This window comes from Ischnura elegans, chromosome 1 (assembly GCF_921293095.1).
Source record: "Ischnura elegans chromosome 1, ioIscEleg1.1, whole genome shotgun sequence".
Classification (NCBI taxonomy): domain Eukaryota; kingdom Metazoa; phylum Arthropoda; class Insecta; order Odonata; family Coenagrionidae; genus Ischnura; species Ischnura elegans.
In genome coordinates, this window is record NC_060246.1 from 145,895,947 (window position 1) to 145,911,327 (window position 15,381).

A 15,381-nucleotide genomic window follows, 5' to 3' on the forward strand; every position below is an offset into this window, starting at 1 on the left:
CTCCCTGTCCCTTGAGTTTCATGACCAATTCTCCCCATCATTTGGATCTTCCATAAATTATTTTCCCTATTCTGGATCTACTTTAATAAACATATTCATTTTTAATCATATGGTTTCATCAAATTTCCAATATTTCCACGTATCAATTTCCACTTATCGACAATTTTTTTCATTTGTGTGAAAAGCACACTTCTCTCCCTCCTTCACAGAATTTCCATTTTGTCACTATGACCCTTTAAGTTTATTCCCCCTTATAGTTTCCTTTAGGAGTAAATTTTTTTTAATTTCACTATACATCTTCTTAATCTATCCTACATACTCAACATGAATAGCTTCTTCACAGTGGCAGAGAATGATGTACAAGTTTAATCATCAAATTTCCTGTCTTGATAGCAGGTTTCGCTTGCTCATGAAGTATAAATTGCATCGGTCTAACAACGCTCCAAAAACATATAGTCCCATGCAAGATCTGTATTTCACCCAAAAATGAAGAAAAAATTGAAATCATAAAGAAAATAGACATATTATCTTCATGACCACTAAAAATATGGAGTTGCATTCAACCTTGAGCAACAAGAATGACAAGAGAAATTTAAAAGCAACAGACCTTGAAAGATTATTCATTGATACATAGCGATTTTTTACAGCAAAATACTAAGATTTCTTTATAATCTTCTTGCGGAATTCCAACTAATTGATGCCAAAAATTAAATTCTGCAGCCTCTCGAAGACAGAACGTAGTCTTTCATACCACATGGAAATAGCCGTACCATACATTAAATTTGAAATCATTGTATGAATTTATATAAGAAAATTTAAACAATATTAAATTCAATTTGAAACACTAAAATGAAATCAAATCTTTTTAAGACAAATTATATAAAGTTTTAATGCAGCTAACTTTGCTAAAAAGATCTTTCTTATCCCTGTGGCCACAATGGTTTTTGTTTCACCCACATTCACATCATGTCAATCAAATCTTATAGAATACTCATATTCCTTTTATTATTATTATTTCACCCATTTTTATGACAGTCTTGCTCATTTGTTCACTAGCTCTCAGAATTTTCATGGCTATAATTTGAAATTTAATGAAAAATAATTTTGACCCTATTTAAACCACTAGAACCAAAAGAAGTGATGGAACTTTGGAGACGAAATGAAAGTGATGTTTTTTCTGATACCGACACCAATGAAAGGTGTTCAGAGGACGAATTTGAAGTTAGAAGAAAAACAAAAATGGAAAAGGAAAATGAACTGCAACATTATGGTAAGCTTGAAAGGTTTCCTACTCCTGGTAAAATCAATCAGAAAAAATTTATGATTATTAAGTTTTTGCGGAAAATATAATTGAGCTGTACCGAGAAACATTGATAGGAAAGTCTTATCACATACAGTGATATTTAAAAGATATAGTCATTTTATACTACCAGAGCTGATTTAAATTGTCATATCACTGCATTGTTTTCTAAATTCCAGTGGATTTCAATTATAAATTCTATAGTATGTTACACTGCCAAAATGTTTGCAATACAACTACACTTGGTTCCACGTTATTGCTGACTTAAAACATCAGAGTATATCTTCAGAATTACATAATTCCAATCATTACAATATCCAAGCTTCCTCTTCATATTATACTTTACCTTCTCCTAACCTCTATGCCAATAAATTAATACGTTTTACACTTCTCTCATATTATACAAAACGAAGAACAAGTCTTTGGTACATAATGCACTAGAGAAGTAAGCCAACTGATGTTAAGTGCTATTCCAATGAGGAAGCACATTTTGGTAGAAAATTAATTGATTTAAACATGAATTCAGATTTAGGAAAAACATGAAAAATTACAAAAATTGATGCATAAATTAAATTAAGTCTAAAATTTTGAAATTAACTTAAAACACGACTGCAAACTATAGTGCCTAAGTAAAATTTGCATCATTTTCCCTTTATAAATACAGTAGATCCCGGTTAATTGGGACATATCGGGACTTGTGCACTTTGCCCCAATTAAGCGGCTACCCCAATTAGGCGAACTATCCTGTATATGGGCATAAACAAACGTTGAAATGATAGAAAGAAGACTAAAAAATGTTTATAATGCAACATAAGTTTATTAATATATTAATTTGATTAATAAATCAGCGATCTTAGTTAATTTAGAATCATTTTTAGGAATTATAACAATTTAGTTAAAAATAGTTTTCACAGTCTCGGGCGATGCTGAATGAATGTCTTTTACTAAGTCCTATTAAAGAAAAGTCCTATCCTCTTGCAAATAGTATAGCAACAAGATCTTTCAAAATAGGGCAAGAATAGGAACATTTGTGAAAAATCAAAGGAGGAAAATATGAAAAAATAGTATTCTGAAAACAAAAAATTTTAATTTGGTCGCGAGTATAGAGTTTATGTCGCCGACTCATGGCCCAATAAAGTAGCATGCTGTCCCAATTAAGCGGAGAATACCCTGGGATATTCCTCTATTGGGTTCTGTTCATCAAGATCTGCCCCAATTAAGCGGCTGCCCCAAGTAATCGGTGGACCCATTAAACGGAATCTACTGTATTTTAAAATGTCCCCAAGAAAACAATGACAACATTCTGTGGAGCAGATTAAGGATGAGGGGAAAGTCTTCTGAAAGAGGTGTTTCTGTGAGAAAGAAGTGGTTCTGAAAGAAGTGTTGTGATGTGAATGGTGCAGGCCTGATCTCTGTGTGTGACATGTCTGGATAGGCTAGCACTGTGGCTAGTAATTCAGACCTTTGGCGACAATATTTTAGCTAGGCATTAAGATGCATAAAATATTACAAAATTTTTATGTAAAAACATAACGCTTTTGCATTTCAAAGGAATAAAGAGTATTTGTCATAAGAAAATATATATAATCAGTATCAAAGTCCTTGAGGCCTTTAGGGTATGCATTCCACGCATGTGTGTGTATTAGGGTGGGCTGAAAAATCTCAAGATCATTTCCCTTTGCAGGAAAGTTGCCAATTCATATCAAGGTCTCAGAGCCAAATGTTTCTTAAATCGAATATTGTTAACCACTGCCACCTGAGCCCCTAAGTTTAACATTTTGCAAAAATTAAGGCTGAATTTTGAGACAAACAGCTATGGAGAATAAATCACTACAACTCAGCTCGTTTTACCAATTACTAATGATGAATATAACATTCAAGATTACTTTGACAAAGTTTAAAGTTTATCTAAAGAATTTAATGGTTTTATGATGGGTGAGAATGACCAACAAATTTAGAGTCTATGCAACCCGCGTGCCGCCCAAAATGTCTGGCTGCATGTAGCATCACTTCACATTTTACCTTTTGGAAGCCAAATTTACCCTAACTTAACTACTTTTTCATTAATGACCTCTTTTTAAATACCTAAATGATCCTTTAGAGGGAAATAATTCCCATAATAATACCCAAAATATTATTAATTTTAAAATTATTTGATATGGAAATATACCTGAAATACCACTCCTTTTTTCAATTAAAACAACGTAAAAGAAATGGATTTGAAAAAAGTAACAGTATTTTTCTTTACAGTGGTAAGTCTTGAAGACCTAATGAAAACACTTCAAGCAAGAGTCCATGGGAGGACCTCGAGTACTTCTGAACTGCAATGTCTGAGGAGAGAAAGCACATCACGAAGAATGTTTTCAAGGGATCAAGGATCAAGAACTTTATTGGCACTAGTAAATACACCAAAAATGGAGCAGATGCTACAGTGTCACTGTGACCTCCATGACAGGCCTCATATACACCATCAAAATTATCAAGAATCACAGCTAAGGAAACCTAAACGTTCAACATCTGAGCAGTTATTGGAATCATTTTCCAAAGTACAGCATTCAAATATTCAGCTGTAAGTATATTAAGATCCACTCCTAATGAATAGAGTAATTCCTGGATGGATCAATCGGTAGTCAGCACAAATTTTTTCAAACTATAGTAATTTGTTTTTAATGCCATGCTTATTCATAATATGTGTACATAGTTTGAACAGCAGTAGGCTATTTTTATTTCAAGATTAAATCTAATGAAAGCTATGAACAACTGAAAAAAAATAGGTTGAATCCTAGCAGGGGTGCCCTTCCCCAAAAGCAACATATTTCCCCAATTTGCATTTAGTGTGCATTTTTAAAGTTCCCCTAATGTTTTATTCCTCCAAAATAATTTTTAGAAAGAGTAGAGAGAGGATCCAAACAGCATCCTGTCATTCCTCACTAGTGAGTTACCCAAAGAGATTTTCTGTTCGACATGTCCTAATAGATTCCAGCACACATTATGTCAGCCTTGAATGAGGAAAGCCTTTCCCATTGGTGTATACTATTTCAAGCATAAATCAAATGTGTTCAATTACACAGTTGAGAGACTTGGAAGTTGCCTTGAGAAATAACATATATGTGAGCCTTTATTTTCTGAACTTAGGAGTATTTAATTATTTGACCTTGCTCTAAATAAGTAGTTTCGCTTTATTTATTGATCCATTCTATCAAAATAAAAAAAATAGATATACTTTAATTTTATAAGGATTTTTACAAATTCACTGCTAATGCTGTAATTATGTATCAGACAATTTAAGAATCTTAAGAGAATGTTTACCCATGCATTGAATTTTTTTCGTTCAAGATGAAATTAAGTATGACAGCAAGCAACTTCTACGTCCACTTGTGCACAAACTTTATTTAATATGTACCAGATATATTTACATTTGATGGAAAAAACAAGAGAAAAACTTGGAATCGTTTTTAATTCCTCAGATATTTTCCAAAAAATACTGAGGTTGCTTTGCTATTGATTCATTGCATATGATGACTTAACAGAATCTTGACATGTACCCTCTTCAACGCTATCTCATAATGGCTACAATTTTCATATGTATTTTATCGTCACTATTTTTCGGCTATATTTTATTATGACTGAATTTGTCTTATTTGTTTTTTTAATTTATTGTATAAACTTTAGGTTACTGAAAGCTGGATATTCCATAACAGAAGTAGCAAGTTCCACAAGTTCCTTTGAAAGAGACGATTAAACATGAATTGAATTCATTCATCACAGCAATCAATAATGCATAATCTTCAATGAGAGGTAATAATAATGAAACTTAATTTGTATTCACTGAATTTTTGAACCTGTTATTAAGAGTTTTAGCTCCATTGGGTGTAGGACAGTGGGGAAATTCATAAGCCCTGGGGGAATAATACATGAAAAGAGAAGAAAAAACATGCCATATAAGGAAAGTTAGTCTGATAGTTCAAGTGAAAATTTATTTTTTTTAAACTTCAAGTTTGAACTTTATCTCCTTTTATGTATACATATTTTTCCATTGTTGCTTTGTGTATAAGTCCAATGTAAAAGATCTTCTTGGCTGTTTTTTGATTTTATGATAAATATTTAAATAAAACATGCAGTTTGGGTCAGCCTTGGAGTTACAGTTTTCAGTGTTTCAAAGAAAAAGGGATTTTTTCAAGAAGGAATTTTTGGAAGGTGTACATACAGTAAGGAATATTATTTTCGAGTGCCGCTTTTTTTTTCAAGCTCCCATTTTCCATGAACAGAAAATGAAATGATTGATAAAAAATTATTTCATAGCTAAATGTTGAGCTCCCTTGTGGGGTCCTTTTGACATAATCACCTCGGCGATTAAGGAATTGGTCGTGGCTGTGGACAAGCTTTATTATATGTACTATCTTCATAGAATGTTGCCACTAATGACATCCAATGAATGTTGCCTTTGTTCTGAAGCTCATAACGTGATTGTTAGTAGGGAGAAACAAAATATCTAAAGAAGATATCCCTTCCTCAGTAACTTTTACAACTGAGACTTATAGTATAACTCGTAAATTGATAACTGATAATAATCTAATATCCTGTTTTCGGAAAAATGCCACATTAACTGCCGAGAAGCTCAGCTACGAGGATATTGAGTTTCGCTAGAAATCATCATTGTATTTTTCCAACTATTTTCTTGTTTTAAATGCTTAAATAACGTTAGAAATACGTCGTGTTTGGTCTCATTCTTTTTTGAATTACGTACACTACAAATATTTCAATCTAATAAAAGTATAATGCCAATTGCCAAAATTCATTGTTAGACACCTTTTGGGCTAATAGGTGATTCATGCAGCAGTTGACCTCCAGAAACTGGGAACTTTGAAGCAGTTAGGCTGAAAAAGGTCAGTGGGTGAGAGAAGGGGGGGGGCGAAACACGTTTCTATTGTTCTTGTGTGACTTGATATTTTTTTCGAAGCTGAAGTCTTCGTAATACATTCCCTGCGCGAGCAGAGACCTTTTTTTTATTTCGGAGAAGAGGAAAGCTTCAGAAGGGGGAGGCGAGTTCTGAGTGGAGGGGGTTAGCGGATCTTGGGCAATGTGCTAATGTGACTATCCCACGGCACTCAGCTTCTCCTAATAGTAATTCAATCTCCTGGGAGTGTCTGTCGTTATTTGCCACAAACAACACGTTGTATACACTTCGTCTCATTTTCGTCAAACGATGGATGCGGAAAAATTATAAGACGGGACCGCGATCTTCAAATGATCAATCGGAAAAAGATACTTCGGAGAACGATGGATGCGGGAAAAAATTACATTTCCTTTATGGAACTTTATTTGGGACCAGGAATGGCTAACGATAAATGCAGGAAAACGGTCATTGCGGAAACGATAGATTGGGGTTCTACTGTATTATGCACTTGGTTTTAAATATATAAAGGCAAAATAAATACCTGCTGAAACAGGTTATTTTCACTTTTACTTTATTATTCACATAAATTTAAACGAGGTGAGCGTAGTTTGTTGAGAGCTACATATTGCCATAAATTGAAAGCCTATTTGCCGTATAAATGTTTCCTTAAGTAAAATTCCAATGGCAAACTCATATTTCGAAGCATATGGCATGTGCCCTAATTTTGTGTGGGAACCGAGTTTCAAATCAGATAATTTTCGTAAATGGTTCATTCTGGGTCCATTAGAAATGCAAGTTATTTCATTCGTCCTTTTCCGAATACAAGTCCATCCCAAGCTATCACTGAAATTGAAACGCTTAGACAAAATAACACACTTCCGCCATGAAAATGGAAAATATCGGTCAATGTGTCATCATATAGTAAAGACCAATTACTACACTTTGAATATTCGTGTGTAGAGAAATGCGGAGACTAAGAGTCTGCGCATGCCTGACCGTGAAACATGATTAACCTATCGAATTAGATCAGTCAATCGTAGTATTATTATCAAGATTGAGATATTTTTAAGGTTTCATGGCGAAATTCACGGCTTTTTCCAGGTTTTTTCACAGTAGACGAAATTCACGGCTTATTCACGGTTTTAAGGTTTTCACAGTTGAGTGGGAACCCTGTACACCTGAAGCTTTAAACGTGATCAACTTTCCCAGAGAGAGGCCCATAAGAGTTCCTAATGCATTGGCCCTAATGACTTATGACCTCCTAATATCTTAGTCTTAAGCCTGTATTTCGGGCCCATCTACTCTAAAAAATATCACTTGATAATCCTTGTTGTCACTGATAGTTAAATGGGAGAAATAAGGGAATATTATGTAACAAATACAGAGATTTATGCATTTTCTACTTTTTACAGGCACAAACTAACGATTGAAGAATATAGAAGTTCAAGTATAAACAAGAATTCTAACCTCTCAATGGGAAGTCATACAGACAAAATATGTTGAAAATGCTAGATTTCAGGTGAGGGCCAGAGACTGTTCCAAGAAGTGAGAAGAGATCAGTGGAATGAGGACCTTCCATTCAATAATTGATTTGTATTAAACCAATGATTTTCTCATAAAGACACTAGTATCTTTAAAGGTTATCATCAAATAATATCATCAGAAATTAAAAGAAAATAAAAATTCCTTCGTTCAGACTTGTTTGTGGTTCAGGTTTTATAAAATATTTTTTTTTGAGCCTTACCACATAGTACAGGTTATTTCCAGATGTTTCATGACCCCTGCTGGTCACTTCTCCAAAGGTGACTGGGCTGCTCCCAGTGTGGGTTGTAATATATACTCTTCAATTAGGTGGGTTGGGTGTGGTAGGGGGAATGAGGTAGTGGGGAGAGGTGGAGGAGGAGAGTCTGTTCAAAACAGGCATCCAGGAGTTGCTCAGTTGGAGGCCGCCATCCCTGTTGAAATTGAGTTTTTGTTTTTGGATTTCTATCATCTATCAAAACAGCCAAGGCTTAAATCTGTTGACCATGGCGAGAACTCTGGTTTCCTCAAAATTAATAAGATGTCCTATGGCTATGTGCTCTGCCACCGCCGATTTTGAGGGTTGCTGGAGCTGGGTGGCCCGGTGGTGCTCTTCTAACCTTGTTTTGATGCTCTGTCCCATTTTACAACTATACATTTTTCTGCATTTTGTGCAGGGAATTTCATAAACACCTTCAATTCATAAGGGCGTCCTGTATTTCACATTTCACAAATAAACACCTTGCTGAGAAAGAGAAGATTAATAAAACTATTGAACTGCCCAAAAATTTTTCTTTGATTTCAATACCTCCATATCCTTACTTGAACATTCATTATAGTTACAGAAATTTTTTTAAAACAGATTCATTACAAAGCCTAACATGCTGTGCTAAGGCAGCTCACCTCATACAAAAAGCATTTGCATGAATTTTCATTAAATAAACTTCTAAAACTGCAAAATGAATTTATTTCAAATGCAGCCTTTTTTGTTACACAAACTAGACATAGACACCATTTAAGAATTTAATGACGAATTGTGTAATACACAAGCAGCCAAAGTAACAGAAGATACAGAATGACAAATGTCATCCCCTAATTTGAATTCTTTCCTCATTGGATTCCACCTGTCAACTACATTCAGTGTCTTCAGTCTGGAAAATTTACTGAAAAAATTGGATAATGCAGCATAACCTGAATTAAGAGCTTCTCTATGCATTTGATTGTAGGAGTTCCTAAACTGGGAAGCCCCACTCACTTTCAGGTCATGGGGGGTAATCAGGGTTGGCAAATGATAATAATCAATATCAGCAAGCAAATGGTATCCCTCGGTTATAAGCATAGAATTATCATCACCACCAGAACCAATGAGCTTTGAATAGAGTCGACTAGATCGTAAAACCTTATTTGAGTGCCAGCTTCCAGGAAGACCAACACAAACATCACGCATTTCTTCTTTATGATCAACTACAACCTGGAATGCCACTGTTGGGCAGTCAAATGCACTGTCATAAAAGTCATCGATACTATAGCATACACTAACATCACTTTTCATATCTTCTGGCATTAATATAGGCAGTCTACTTATAACTAGAACTCCAACAACTCCAGGAAAGCCATAGAGTTTATCAAAAGCATCTACAATTTCATGGGTTTGGGAACGAGAAGGCCAAGATATCCTCTCTGAACTAATCGAAGCTAATGCTTTTATAATTTTACCCAAATAATGGCAGGTGATATACGGCTCAACCAGTTCTTTTGGAGGTTCGACACTTCCTGTTTGACATAGCATCCATGCAACAAACAGGATTCCATCCTGAAGAGAGATGTACGGACACCTTTCACTTTTCAACACCATTCCAACATCTTGAACTAGACACTGAAAAAAATCAAAGTCTAATAGAATCCCCACACAAAATAGAAACGAATTATTTTCAATTTGAATAAATGTTAAAAGTCGTACTATCAAATTTCCAGGAAGTCTGGAATCGTACAAAATACAAGTCTTTTCCTGGACATAATTCTGGCAATTTATACCGATTATTACACACTAATGTTCAATGATTTTTCCAATTAAGTCTTTAATTTTCGCAGTTACTCGACGTTGGTCGTCGATGTGTAAACTATGTGGAAGAGCGGTAAGTATGGGTGAAACCATACACAAACTTTTCCATACCTAAAACTTGAACCACAGTTCTCCAATGTTAAATCAACCGTTTTTCTTATAAAATAAGGTAAAATAGGTTAATGATCCCTCCAGTCACAAATAAAGACGTGAAATCAGCGGGGGTCAAAATTTAAACAGTGAAAACGCGTAGGCATTACTGTTGTTTACATTACTTAAGGAGACCACTAACGGAATATAAGATAGCATGCAGATACAATGATAATCCAATACGATAGTGCATACCTCCAAACGGTCACTGCTGATGCAAAAATATCTGCCGAGAGATGATTCCTTTCGTGGTATTTTCGAAAAACTGTCTCTCATTGATGTGTCATTCACTAGCGTTTTAACCACTTCCTCTGAGGAATCATACGACGGCATAAGCACAGCACCGAGAGCTGCAATCATTAGATTGTCCCTACTCGATTGTATTTCATCCTTTAGATGATCAACCACGAACGAACAAGTTGGTCTAGAAAGTTCACTGACAGCAAACTGGAGCAATGCCTCTTTCCAGGAAACAGACATGGCTCAATCTTACAGCGAAATAGTCGAATCTACACCAATTGTCACTTTATGTTTATCGTGACTATTTTCCGCATTTTTATCGTTCAACCAAGAAAATTTAAATGCCAAGCCATCCCTAATCACACGAGAACATACCCATTGCATATAAATTTGAATAGACCACGCACGCCTCCTTTCATGCTCTTCAATTTTTAAACTGAATAACGAAATGCATGTAGCCGCGGGGTCCTTTCAAATCCAGAAGAAATATTTCGTCCATGAACATACATGTGTATGTTCATGATTTCGTCTGAAGTTTCAAATAGATGAAGCTGACATTAAAAAAAGCATGTAAATTCTCTCATTTTTTCCGAGAACACAGTTTTAATACTAATATATACGACATAAAAATGGAAAATAATGCAAGGTAAGATGTGTACTTAATTTAAATATGAAGGTGTATATTAAATATTTTGGTGTCCCGTTTACATCAACTAAAGTTTATATCCTATTTGCCAGTTAAATTTTTTTAAATTATTGTAGATGACTTTGTGATATTGATTTCAATATTTTTCTCTGATAAATCATACCATACCATTTTACAATTGAATTTATTTTTTTTTACTGAAAATAAAGTGTATTTAGCCTAAGTTATCATGCATGCAGTCCACCTTGAGTAAATTTTTATTTCCTGGGCAACTACTTCGCTAAGATTTGATTAATTTTTTTCTTATGCTGCTACTTACATTGCTAGGCAGGAGTTCCACTTAACCTAGGTGTTTTTCACCAATTAAGTTTTCAAGATCAGAATCCTGGCTAATTCTTTTCTAGGTTAAATAATTTAGCATAAGCTTTTACAAATGATTTATTTATATTTTCCCATTGGAATATATGTTAATTCATTAAAACATTACCTCACCTTAGGCTGTGTGTACTTGCCCAAGCATTACTGATTTGGAAAGAAACAAATGCTGAATGTACTGCCTAGGATAAATGCTCGTTATACACAGCTATTGACCCTTAAATATATCATTATTAGCAACTTAGTTATACAACCTTAATATATGTTCTGTACTGCTCTCCATTTCTCCAGCTAATTCCTTTGGTTCACTGATTTCATCAATGTGCCCTTCTTAGCGTCTCAAGCATGTGCGACACATCTTATGCATTCTCACAATTCCGTTCTCACACGGTGCTTTAATCATAGGTATTTAAACCGCCCAGGATGCTTTAATTTAGAGGCACTGAAGACATTAAGTAAAATATTTTTTGCATTATCATCGCTATCCAAAAATATTCCAAAAAAATCTACACTGTACACACATCAACAATAGTTTAAATTTTATAATTATGAATATGTACTTAAATTTTTAGGGCCATTTACTTCTTCCTGCTCCCTTTATGCGGTTGCTAATAGTTGACCTATGTGTGATACTGCTCAAAACAGGGTTCTAAGCAGAGTGAGGGTGTGTTCCTGGGCAGTTTTTGCATCTATACCTTATTCTGTTTTTTGTGCACACAACCATGGCCGTCTTTAAAGACGGCCGTGACACGACACACTTTCTTTTTCCAACCTTAAATTTCTCAGCTTGCAGGTTTTGTTGAACAAAATGCTACCTGGTCAATTGCGTAATTCTGTATCAATATGCGAGGGCCATCCTTATAGCGTTGTTCTGAATTCTGTCTGTGATACTTAGCTATTATTTTGTTCACTAAGCCCATTCTGAATGCTATGCGATCTTCGTTATTACCAGCCTTACCTTATAGAATGTACGCATTTAACACAGCCATATTTACTAAGTGGTTGAATAATTTCTTGTACCACACTTTTGCTCTTTTTCTTTCTAGTACGAACGTTTCTAAAAGTTGATCTTTTAAATCTACACTGCCCATATATTTATTATATTCTATTACACACATAGGTTTATTTACACATTCTAGCCCACCCTGGCAACTTATAGGTTGCATTTCTTCTGAATGTTTTGTAGTCAGAAATGAAACATCGCATTTATCCTTCCACTTCAAAATAACCAATTTCCCACACTTTGCACTAACTACTCCTACTTTCTTTAGTTTCTTTTTGAGCTTTACTGGCACACCTTTACGTGTGATTTTCATGGTTCCAAGAGCATTTGTCGTCCTCTGAACTAACCTCTGGAAATGATCAGGACTACTGTAAAAATTGTCCACATAAACACATCTAATAGTGTAATAGTTTCTCACAGAAACTTAAAATAACTTTTGTTGAAAAAAAATCCGTGTCCTTCGTGATTTCATAGCCCAATTTTATCCCAAACCGGGAAGCTTTCATGAGAATATACCATTTCCACGACACGACCTTTCCACAATAACGATTCATCTACACTGATTTCTTTACCTGGGATATTCACTTTTTAGAACTTATTTTTCAAATGTTCACTAACTGGTAAAATTTTATATAGTTTCGGATCCTTTTTTTTACAACTTCCTCAACGGTATTATCTACAAAATGGAGAAATTTACTGAGCAATGCAATCCTTTGCTCACTATTTACATTGAGAGAAAATGTAGTCTCTAATAAAGGCTTTCTGCTAAAAATATTCTGAGGCTTGGTTTCTGAATTATTCCAATCAACATCAGTAAACCGAGATATACCCTCATTTCCCCCAGCATTGTGGGAACCCACTTTTGGATGTGCGATTTTTTTATTCGTAATTTTCTCTTTCTCACGAGCAAAAAGCTGTCTCAGTGCTTTGTCTCAGTCACTAAACTTGAAATTATTTTATCATAAAAAAAACACTCAAAATATGCCAAGGAATTATCTACACATGGAACAGGCAATATTTGTTTCCCAACGAATTCACACACCAAAGGTAGAGGGTCAGCACTGCCGATATCTTGCCAGTTATTTTCTTGAAAATTCTCAGAAAAATGAGAAGGTTCTTCACTCTCTTCAGAACTGGAGACCAGAGAGTATCCAATTGAAATTTCCGATGTAGTATCTGAACATCCTGCGCTCTCTTCTTCCTAAGTGTCAAGCACTTGCTCATCGCACAACTTAGGCGAGCCATGGTCAACTAAAGAGGGGAACAGATAAGGAGTGGACACAAGGCAGAAAAAAATAAAATAAATCACCAAAGCAAATGTAGGGGTGAAAACACCCCAACCCTATTCCTCAAGCGCCGTAGGCAAGATACCAAGATGTGGGGATGCTGGCCGGTCTTCGTGGTTCCGAGAGGTATTGAGTGACAATGCCTGGACGGTCCATGCCTTCACTATCATTGCCTCTATGAAAGAGAAAGGAAAGGATGAGGCAGAAAAGCAGATGATAATGAACCACAGAGGAAAGCACGCCCTAACATCACACACAATCGCTAAGAAACCTCATAAACCAGAGCTTGAGTGGAAGGATATCTTTCATTAGCATCCACCAGACACTGACCTTAGAGGAAGCATTTCTTTCCTGACATCAGCAGGAAAATAATATTCTAAAAAATATGAGAACGCAAACACAGACCACACAGGGGCACAGAATGAAAGCAGGCAGATGCGTCTCACATGTATACTCACTAAAATTACATATAAAGATGCTTAAGAGATAGGAATTATAAGGATGCTTAAGAGATAGGAATACCTAATGAAACATTTGGACACCTATGGTGTGTCACGTACGCTTGAGGCATGGCAAGCGGGCAATGCAAACGCTGCATCACATACGCTGAGAGAAGGACCACGGGCATTTGAAGTCATGCTTGAGGGGTTAATCTGCCCCTATTAATTGTATCTTGGCCTTCCTCAGATTACTTTTCCTTCTATTTTCTCTCCGTTTTATTTCTCTCCTTATCACTATCTTATGACATGACCTATATATCCACAGTATCCTTCTCTGGACAAGGTCTTACGAAGAATGAAATTCAAATTACATAAAACCACTTCAAATAATTACCCTAATGGGCACTGATGCATTTATGCTTCTGAAAATAAATACATTAGGTCAGTAAAGGGAGGAAAACAAAGAAATCTTCAATTCAGACAAAGGTTATGGGTGAAATGATATTTTGCCCTTTTTCTGATGATATAGTCAAGAAAGTTTTTCTTTTAACATTTGAAAAATGTTTTTTTGATGTTGGTATGATGGAATTGAATATACACAGTCATGTTGTTTTAAAATAATAAAAAAAGGATTGATTAAATTCAAATCAGATCATTCTATATGGGTCAAAATGACCCCATCTCTCTCTCGGGTAAAGATTTAATTCTAACAAGTTTCAATAGCAAATGCCCGGAATGGATTATGAATGGCTAACTATTTATGTATAGTAGAAACTAATATTCTAAAATTATGGAAACATGACCGCATGATCAACAAATCTAATGATTTCTCATGAAAGAAGACAAGAATAGAGCCGATTCAGATAACTTTGTAGCCACGAATTGCCAGTAAATGAAGTATAAGAGCTAAACAACAGCAGCCATTGCACTGAAGAGGCAGCACACTGTAAAACATGGATGCAATCCAAAAATGCTTTGAAAAAAAAAGCTTATACAAGCAACTTTGGATTACCTTCTATTAATTCACACATAGGCACTACAGTGGGAGCTCGGTTAAAAGAGTGCTAAATATCCCCGGAAAATAGCTCGCTACATCAGGTGCCCATTATACATATTAGAAGGTGAAGACGAAGCTCCTCAATTCACATATTCAACTTGACTTATAGCTTTTCTTTCATATCAGTGCTATTTCACAGAAGAATAAGATGTGTTTACTTTAACTTGCATGTTTGCACATAATTTTGCTAATAAAATATTGCAAAACTATTTCTGGCCTTGCTTCTGCAAAACCACGCATCAGCAGCTGCATGTTGTTCGATGTGTAGCGATGTGATCACAGATTTGTAATTAGTGAGTTTGGGTGTGAGTGAGGAAATTTGGGATTGGTGAGTGCGTCAAATCGCTGTGCAATTAAAATGATGCTCCGGGGCACGGCCTCCGTAAGCTCTGGAAACTGCTCCT

The 15,381-nt window shown here is 35.3% G+C and overlaps 2 protein-coding genes across 2 annotated transcripts in view; one reads left to right on the top strand and one right to left on the bottom strand.

Moving 5' to 3' along the window:
- LOC124171657 (trichohyalin-like) overlaps positions 1 to 5,426 on the top strand; it is a 62,274-nt gene extending 56,848 nt beyond the window's left edge. The window contains exons 19-21 of the mRNA XM_046550884.1: positions 1,127 to 1,270; positions 3,551 to 3,869; positions 4,973 to 5,426. Coding sequence (XP_046406840.1) covers positions 1,127 to 1,270; positions 3,551 to 3,869; positions 4,973 to 5,042 — 533 coding nt within the window. The 3' untranslated portion in view covers positions 5,043 to 5,426. The remainder of the gene's footprint in view (positions 1 to 1,126; positions 1,271 to 3,550; positions 3,870 to 4,972) is intronic.
- Positions 5,427 to 8,415: 2,989 nt separating this feature from the next.
- On the bottom strand, positions 8,416 to 10,588 carry LOC124171664. Its single transcript, XM_046550897.1, has 2 exons — positions 10,126 to 10,588; positions 8,416 to 9,594 (listed from the first exon to the last, which is right to left on the bottom strand). The coding sequence occupies exons 1-2, from the start codon at positions 10,408 to 10,410 to the stop codon at positions 8,734 to 8,736; spliced, it is 1,146 nt and encodes a 381-aa protein (XP_046406853.1). The 5' UTR covers positions 10,411 to 10,588; the 3' UTR covers positions 8,416 to 8,733.
- Positions 10,589 to 15,381: the final 4,793 nt, after the last annotated feature.